The sequence below is a fragment of the Falco biarmicus genome, chromosome Z, assembly GCF_023638135.1.
Source record: "Falco biarmicus isolate bFalBia1 chromosome Z, bFalBia1.pri, whole genome shotgun sequence".
NCBI classification, from domain to species: domain Eukaryota; kingdom Metazoa; phylum Chordata; class Aves; order Falconiformes; family Falconidae; genus Falco; species Falco biarmicus.
In genome coordinates, this window is record NC_079311.1 from 16,966,869 (window position 1) to 16,975,403 (window position 8,535).

The following is an 8,535-nucleotide window of genomic DNA, read 5'->3' on the forward strand; positions in this document are numbered from 1 at the left end:
CTGCGCACTGCCGTGTTCTGCCGGTGCACGCCGGGAGGGGCGGAGGCGGGCGAGCTATGCCGCCGAGGTGCGGCTCTGATTGGCCAACTGCTCTCCGCCTCCTCGCCTCTATTGGCTGCCTGCTCTCCGGGGGCGAGGCGGACGGTGGGGGCGTAATGTCCGGGGCGGGGCGCTGCCGACTCAAAAAGCGCCCGGATGCGGGACCCGCTCGGAACTTTCCAGAAAAGTCGCCATCGGCGCTGGGCGGGCAGCCGCCGCCGCGGGGTGCGGGACCGCTCGGTGCTCAGGGGTCGCCCTCCGCCATGGTGAAGGAGACTACCTACTACGATGTGCTGGGCGTGAAGCCCAACGCCTCCGCCGAGGAGCTAAAGAAAGCCTACCGAAAACTGGCGCTCAAGTACCACCCTGACAAGAACCCCAATGAGGGCGAGAAGGTGGGCGGCGGGCCGGGGGTCGGGGCCGCGCTGGCGGGGAGGGCGAGGGGCTGGCGGGAGGGGCCTGGCGAGCCGCGGGCGCGCTGGGGGGCTGCTTGGGGTCTCCAGGCCCGGGTGTCTGAGGCACGCTGTATGTCTCCCGCAGTTCAAGCAGATTTCCCAAGCTTACGAAGTACTGTCAGACCCGAAGAAGAGGGACCTGTATGACAAAGGAGGCGAGCAGGCCATCAAGGAGGGTGGCTCTGGTGGTGGTTTCGGGTCACCTATGGACATATTCGATATGTTCTTTGGCGGTGGCGGGAGGATGCAGAGAGAGAGACGAGGTAACGTGCATCTTCTGACGCTTTCCTGGGTTGTGCAGCATGATCGCTGTGGTAGACGGGATTAAAGTCTCCGAGGACAATGCTGTAGGTGTAAGAGTTCAAGTAGCGCTAAAATGAAGTTATGGGATTGGACTCAAAGTCGGAGGAAACATTATCTTTAGCTCCTAATACCTGAAACAAGCAGGGGACAGCGTTTGGTTTGTACGGCAGTAGTCTGGTCTCCTGTGTATTGTCTCATATTAATAGCTAAACAGATTTTGAGTCTCGCAAGCCTTTGGCTCAGTGTAAGCCTAGCTGCTATTAAGGTGAATAGGAAATGGAGCAGTGACATACCTTAAAATTACTTTAGAACTGGGCTACCCTATGTAGTGTCTAAATGTGAATTTGGTCTTTAATTGCAGGTAACTATATCTAAGGAAGATAGCCAAATCGAATTCAGCCCATTTTCCTGTGCTGTCCAGTGGAATTGAGTGGAAGCTGCACTAAAATGCTGCTCAGAAATTAAGGTCTAGATTAATCACTCTGGGAAAGATTCTAGTGTTAATTAAACTGGGTAAGAGTAGTGCTGACCCTGTCACTTCTTAATGTAGACCTGGTGACAAAGGAAGAACAATGGATTTGCATCAAAATGTTAGTGTTATATCAAAGTGTTTCTATTAAGCCAGAACTTGGTGTCCTTCACAAAATTAAGCCTGCAGTAGCTGAAGTTCTAATTCATTCTGAAGTGTAAAACTTCAGTTGCTCAGGTCAGTTTCTAGAAAGTCCCCTCCTAAGAGGAAAAAATTGTTTTGCTAATTCTAGACAGCATTGCCCACTTCCTTTTAGGAGACATGCTCAGTCACTTTGTTAAAACTGAATTCCTGCATCATAAAACTTAAATGTCTATAGTTCAGTGCATTTTGTTTGCTGTTTTTTGTGCTTTTATGGAAGAGTCTTGACAAGACCATTAGAACAGTTTTGACATCAGGTAGGAAGGTGCTATTGACTGATAACAGCAAAACAAGATAAAGCTACATTAAAGCTCATAGACTTGGTTTATTGTGACTTGAGCATAGTGATGTGGGAAGCTTACTGTTATTTGGAGACAAAGCTTTCAAACTTGAGTAAATACACATTCTCTTTTACAGGCAAAAATGTAGTCCATCAGTTGTCAGTAAATTTAGAAGATATGTACAACGGTGCAACGAGGAAACTTGCACTGCAGAAGAATGTTATCTGTGACAAATGTGAAGGTAACTGAAATTGAACACAAGTTCCTTCTGAAGCTTGTGGGGTGGGTTTTTTTCTGGCAGCACATAACCATCCATCTCCAACTTTTATTCTCTTCAGGTCGTGGTGGTAAGAAAGGTGCAGTAGAATGCTGTCCTAATTGCAGGGGAACAGGCATGCAGATCAGAATTCACCAGATCGGGCCAGGAATGGTGCAACAAATCCAGTCTGTGTGTATGGAGTGTCAGGGGCATGGGGAGCGTATCAGCCCCAAGGACCGGTGTAAGAGCTGCACTGGCAGAAAAATTGTAAGAGAGAAGAAGATACTGGAAGTTCACATTGACAAAGGTGAGGTGTCTTACTAAGATGAAGTATTGAACTTGGATATACTGACTTTGCAGCACTAAACCAGATGGTTTAATAAATGCGTAGTGTTGATTTGGTGTGTAACACTGCTGAATGTACGTACGGTAAAATCACCTGTTGCTGCCTTTAAAAAGTAGGAAACCTGGTTTTAGGGAGGTCTCATTACTTCTATGTTCTAATACCTGTGTACATAACTAAGAACGAATTCTGAAAGTTGCTGCGTTGTAAGCAGTAGGTTGTGCTTAGGAGATTGCTCAAAAATGAGTCTTGATCAGGTAGCTGGCATGATGAAAATAAAACTCAACCACTTGCTGGCCAAGCTTGCCTAAAGAGTTTTCCCTGCCAATGGGGAAACCCTGCAGACTCCGATCACTTCTGCTGTGTTTCAGTGTGAAGGGGAACCAGGTCTGCTATAGTAATAGGGTGCAGAGACAGTGCTAAGCCTCATGCTTAGAACTCTGTTTGCTATGCAACCCTGACAGTGCTGCTCAGTGCAGGTACTCTTTGCTTGGCAAAATGGAACTCTACACAAACTCTTGCAGTGATGTGAGGATGCAACAGTCTTGAGTGACAAATGCAGTTCTGTTGAGGAGGCTGCTCAAAAGTTGGTGGGAGAAGTCTTCTGGAGTAGTGGAGCTTGCAAGGTGGAGCAAACTGATAAGCACGTGGCTTCTACAGTCTTGCACCTGATAATCACCTGCAATTCTTGTTATGTGTAAGCACACCTTGTGCAATGCCTGGATTTTTAACAGGAAAAATCCTACAGTAACATTAAATACAAGGACTAGTAGGGATATATTGCTGACATTTGAAATAGTGAATTCACAAAAAAGTTTCTTTTCCCTTCCTTACAGAAAAACAGACTGAGCTAGCATGAGGCAGCTACAATTCATGGTAAAGACCTTTGTATGGGCAAAATGGGTTTCTTACGTGGCAGTTACAGTCCTAGGGAGAGTGCTGCTTGCACTTGGCAGGTACAGAGATCATGTTTCGTAAGTAGCTCTGCCACATACATTTATAAAACTGGCAAAGCTGATTGGTCACTTACTCTCAAAATGTACTCTGAATTTGTTTTCATTTTAGTACTTGTGCATTTAACAGAAGCTGTTTTGATAATATTTCCCTTAAGAACTTTATTTCGGCAGGTGGCTGTTTTGCACTACAGTGAGTGAAGCTTAATGATCTTGAGACATAGTTCAGGTTGACACCATTAAAATCTGTTGGACATGTGAGTAGATTAAAAAAAAAAATGAGGAATGCTTCAAGGGAAGGCCCTGATCTTCTAATTTAAAGATCCAGCTCTCCCAGTACCAGCTTGTGCCTATAAAAATATTTCTTATTGCTGTGTTTCACTTAAAACGGTGAAAAATATTTGTTTATTTTTTGTGATAGGAATGAAGGATGGTCAAAAAATAACCTTCCATGGTGAAGGGGACCAAGAGCCAGGATTGGAGCCAGGGGATATAATTATTGTCTTGGATCAAAAAGACCACTCTGTATTTACAAGGTAAAAACTGTAATTCTGTTGTGTTAACTTATGAGATGCTTGTCCACGTGCTTCCTTGGTTACCACTCACCTTTTTTCTACTGGAGATATCAGTGAATAGCATCATGTGGCTAAAGATCACCTGTGGCTGAGATAATGTGTGAATCTTGGCAGTGGAAGGGATGGAAAGCAAACAAAACCAGTTATGGTTGCTAAGTTTACAAATCTTGAATTTTAAGAGCTCTTGAAACACTGAGGTTTTGTTTAATAGATGTCAATATTTGTGATTATTTCCTTGATTTTTCTGGGATAGCATTCCATCATTTAGCTCAGAAAGTTAACATGTGTTCATTGCCCACAAGACACAGAAGACTTCTAGTGTGTTCACTTTTGCTCAGGGATCTTACGACAAACTTGGTGAATATAGCATGCACCCCTCTGACCAAAGGTAGTTTCCCTCGCTTCATTTCCTGCCTGAGTGCACTGGGCAGGGTAATCAGTCTTGTCTGTTCTTTCTTGTGAAAGCAAAAGTGACTCAAGCGGTATTGACCACACCTAAAGTACTTAGTGTTACCAGACAGTACTAGTTAGTGTTGCAAGTCTCCTAGTTTTGAGTTACTGTTCCTGGAATGAGTCTGTCCAGTATGTTTTGGTCTGATTAAAAGCAGTGCTGGTCATCTGGCAGAATGTGTTGCACTTGGTATCTTCACTGCTGCTGTTCACAGCAGTAGTAATGGAATGAATGGATTTAGAGAAAGCAGTTGTCTCAACACCAGCCACTGACATTGTACTTGTAAATAGGAATGGTGAGCCAGAGGTTCTTGGCAAACCTGCAAGTGGTCTGCCTGATTGTCATGTATGGTACTGAGCTCTGGACGGTGGTGTCAGAATGCTGTGCCAAAGAACACTGAGCTCACAGGTTAAGAATCACTTCTGTTTGCTTTAGATAAACATACTCAGCTGGTTATTTTTTTTCTTAACTTCTAGTGAAACCAGATACTGAATAGGCTATGCCAAAGGGACAATCTGAGCCAAACTGTTTGTATGGTTACCTGTTGCTGGCTTATTTTTGTCCATCTTTTGCCCACTACCTTCAGTTCTAGTGTCCTTAGATAATCCTTGATATTACTGGTCTTGTGGGGTTATGCTGAGGTCATGCTCTGGAACAAGCGGAATGTTCCTCTTCTGTCAGAGTCTAAAATTAACTTTTCAGGCAAGCCTCCTTCCAGAGACCTTTAAAACAGGATGAGTGAAATCATGAAGTTATTTGAATAGTCTGGAGGGTTTTGTACCCGTTGAACATGGAGTGCACACGGGTATCACTAGTACTGCCATACTGGAGTCAGAATAGGCAATTTAAAAAAATGGCATTATCTCCTCCAGGTGCTTCTTGGTGCTTTCTAGAAGGTACTTCCGGCATAACCCGGAGTGGCCATCATCTGTTCAAACTTCCATAGTAACAGATCTTCAGAAAGCAAGTGTGATAGAATAATGTAGAGCTAGCTGATGTTCTTAAACTATTAACCTACATAAAGGGTTTGGTTGTCCCAGTTGCAGTGTTTAGGAGGCTGAGTGAACTTTTTCCTAGATTGGGAAGGAGCAATGCAGTGAAACTGGATGTAAGTGAACCTTACTGTATTTACTTCTTTTCAGTAAACACTTCTAGGCTCTGGATAGCTAGACTTGATCATAACAACTCTGGGCATCAGTGTCATTGCTGTAGTTGCTGACTTGAGGTGCTGCCTCTGAATATTCAGTATTCTTTTAATTGCCTGGGCTTCTATTAAAATTACAGCTTTATTGCCCTTGCCAAGTTAAATGCTGAAGTTGGGTATGATCCTTTCACTGCTGCTTCCTCTCTGTGACTATTTTTGATTGGTTCTGCCTTAGACGAGATGAAGACCTTCTTATGTCTATGGATATTCAACTGGTTGAAGCACTATGTGGCTTTCAAAAGCCTATCACAACACTGGATAATAGAACTATTATAATTACCTCCCATCCTGGTAAGTCTTATTTTGCTTTCTAGTAGAAGTCCAAGCATACATTGAATGTAAGCAGAAACCTGAAGGAACAGAAACATCCCACCTTGGTGTACAAGGGATGTGTACAAACCTTCTTTCCTAATCTTTTCAGTACAAATCTTTAAAGAAAACAGGATTTTTGGATAGCAGTCAGCAGTAACTTTCTTTGCATGATACAGTAACAGACCTTACCTCATGGACATACTTGTATCCTGAGGATACTTCATGAGAATTGAAGGCAATGGGTCTCTGAAAACCACTTTTTCCGCCTTGGAACTGATGGAGCACTTAATAAATTTGTAAGTATGCTTCCTTTGGGAAGCATAACAGGGTTACAAGAACTTACTGTAAACATGAAACCTGCTTTCCTACTTGGAAGTTAACCAGGCAGTAAGCCCCTGTTAAGACTACTTATTGGTGTAGCTGGCTAACCACAGTGTAGGTGGTCACATAAATGTTGAAGGGACTTAAAAATAAAGCTGCTTCTGTTGCCTGCATGGATCTCTTCTGGTTTTTGGTTTGGTGCTTTTTGGTGTTCTTTGTTTGTGCTTTTATTTTTTATTTAGGCCAGGTTGTCAAGCATGGGGCTATTAAGTGTGTGTTGAATGAAGGTATGCCAATTTATCGCAGACCATATGAAAAAGGACGTCTGATCATAGAATTCAGGGTAAGTGGATCAACTTACTTCCATGGCACAGTTCAGCACTGAGTATCTACAAAATTTAACCTCTAAGCATTACCTCAATCCAGAAGAGATACAGATTATCTGGTGTCCTGGCTTAGTATTTATTTTTGACAATGGTGAGAGCATGTAGCCCACCAAACAGAATTACAGTTCAGAAGAAGAGGGAAAACTTCTGGAGCATTCTGTGCTGAAAGTACATTAAGTACCAGAAGAATTTCTTCAGATAACTTGTAAATTTCCATTTGCTTGGCAGTTTTCTTCAGTTTCCATCCTTCTGTAGGAGGGATGGATTAGTAACTTGCCCTGTGCTGGAGCAAAGGTGTAGGCTGGAAAATGGTAATTTTCTCTCTGGAGAAAAGCTAATGCTGGGACCTGTGGCAGCAGGCTCTGTCTGCTGCAGTTTTAGAGGAGACTGAGTTTATCTCTAATGTTATATCCTGTACTTCTCTTCTAGGGTGATTTTAGAGGGAAGCCTGAGGCAGAATAAATGTTGGATAAGACTTGGTGAAGTTGCCAGAGTTGGTAGCTGACTTCTTGCAGGCATTAAAAAATAGCTTAGTGACAGATTTGGGTGTTGGGAGGGCGGGGGGGGGGGGGAGGGGGAGGGTGTTGTTTTAGCTTCAGAACACTGGGTTTACGTAATCTGTGATGATAAAGCTGACCCTGGCAGGTATTTGACCTGTAGTGGGCCAATTCAGGCAGACTTGAGTAACCCCAGTTCTTGTTGATTGCAGGTGAACTTCCCAGAGAGTGGTTTTCTGTCCTCAGATAAGCTATCTTTACTTGAAAAACTTCTGCCTACAAGGCAGGATATAGAAGAAACGGAAGAAATGGAACAAGTGGATTTAGTGGACTTTGATCCATCTCAAAAAAGAAAACACCACTATAATGGAGAAGTCTATGAAGATGACGAGCATCACCCTAGAGGTGGTGTTCAATGTCAGACATCGTAAATGAGCCAGTAAATAACTTGTGAAGCTTGTTTTGTATGCATTAGTGGATGAGTGAAGGACTACAAACAGTTCACCCTCACTTCCTGCTATTTGTTGTTCTATCCAGCCATAGTTGTTTCTAAAAGCATAAAGAAATAAAGTAATTAAATTGACTTTGCAATTTGTATAAAGCTCCAGGATGCAAGCTCAAATGAAGTTTGATTGCACTTCACCCCTGCCTCTTGGTCAAGAAAACTCCTTACCTGCTTGTCCTTAATTCCAAGCCTTGTAATTCCTGTATGTGTGCAATTGCCCAGGCTTAAACTAAGATTCTGTGATACTCTTTTTAGGAATTCTAGATCTTATACTCTGTTAACAAAGTATGCACAAGTACTTATAATTCTTGGTAAGATATAGTTAAGTTTTGTACCAGTTAGGATAACATGTTAATGTTTCAGGCTTCTACTGGTGTTTGTTAAATAGGAGCTGGCTCTAATACAACCACATGGTACAGGAGGCTGACAAGGAATGTGGTCGATCTTCACAGGCCCATTAAAGTCATGTGATCCACAAGCTCTCTGAAGCTGTTGCACCTGAGGTCAAATAGTCCCTTCCTCTGCCAGCTTTAGTCCTGACCCTGGAGCTAGATGTGAAGCTTGCTTTGGTTCATCGCTGACTGCTATTTGGCTGCTGTCTGCCACCATACTGCCTATAGAGCCAGTGTTGCTTGGCTGCTGCAGGAGCTTCCTTTGTTACTGTGCATGAGTAAAAACCTTCAGGCTTCATCGAATGTGGTTTGGAATCTGTCAGCCTGCTGGTGTGTGAAGCTTAATTTCCACCTCGATTACTGAAGTCTGATACCCCTCAGTGGTGTGTCATGGAAAGCAGTACCAGCCCTGTTGGTGGGCATATGTGAACCTGCAGAGGAAGAAAAACAGTGAATACAACCAATTGATGCATATAGAATGTTCTGAAATTAACATATTGTGTGCATTATTTTAAGCTGACTCTTGAAAATGCTGTATGAATGTTCTAATTATTGTAGATGAAGCATTTCCAATATAATTACAAAATTG

The 8,535-nt window shown here is 43.2% G+C and overlaps 1 protein-coding gene across 2 annotated transcripts; it reads left to right on the plus strand.

Moving 5' to 3' along the window:
• The first annotated feature begins 188 nt into the window (after positions 1–188).
• DNAJA1 (DnaJ heat shock protein family (Hsp40) member A1) lies at positions 189–8,535 on the plus strand. Of its 2 annotated transcripts, XM_056324992.1 has the most exons (8): positions 189–434; positions 580–757; positions 1,885–1,989; positions 2,087–2,314; positions 3,725–3,839; positions 5,709–5,824; positions 6,409–6,509; positions 7,262–8,535. In XM_056324992.1, the coding sequence occupies exons 1-8, from the start codon at positions 303–305 to the stop codon at positions 7,478–7,480; spliced, it is 1,194 nt and encodes a 397-aa protein (XP_056180967.1). In that variant the 5' UTR covers positions 189–302; the 3' UTR covers positions 7,481–8,535. The 2 variants fall into 2 exon arrangements, with proteins under 2 accessions (XP_056180967.1, XP_056180968.1); XM_056324993.1 differs by lacking the exons at positions 189–434; positions 580–757 and adding an exon at positions 1,240–1,263.

Bases quoted from the DNA above. Each gene is read 5' to 3' on its own strand.
- DNAJA1 (XM_056324992.1), top strand. From the start codon at position 303: ATGGTGAAGGAGACTACCTACTACGATGTGCTGGGCGTGAAGCCCAAC. The intron at 758-1,884 runs GTAACGTGCATC...TCTCTTTTACAG, and splicing joins GATGCAGAGAGAGAGACGAG to GCAAAAATGTAGTCCATCAG. The intron at 2,315-3,724 runs GTGAGGTGTCTT...TTTTTGTGATAG, and splicing joins GGAAGTTCACATTGACAAAG to GAATGAAGGATGGTCAAAAA.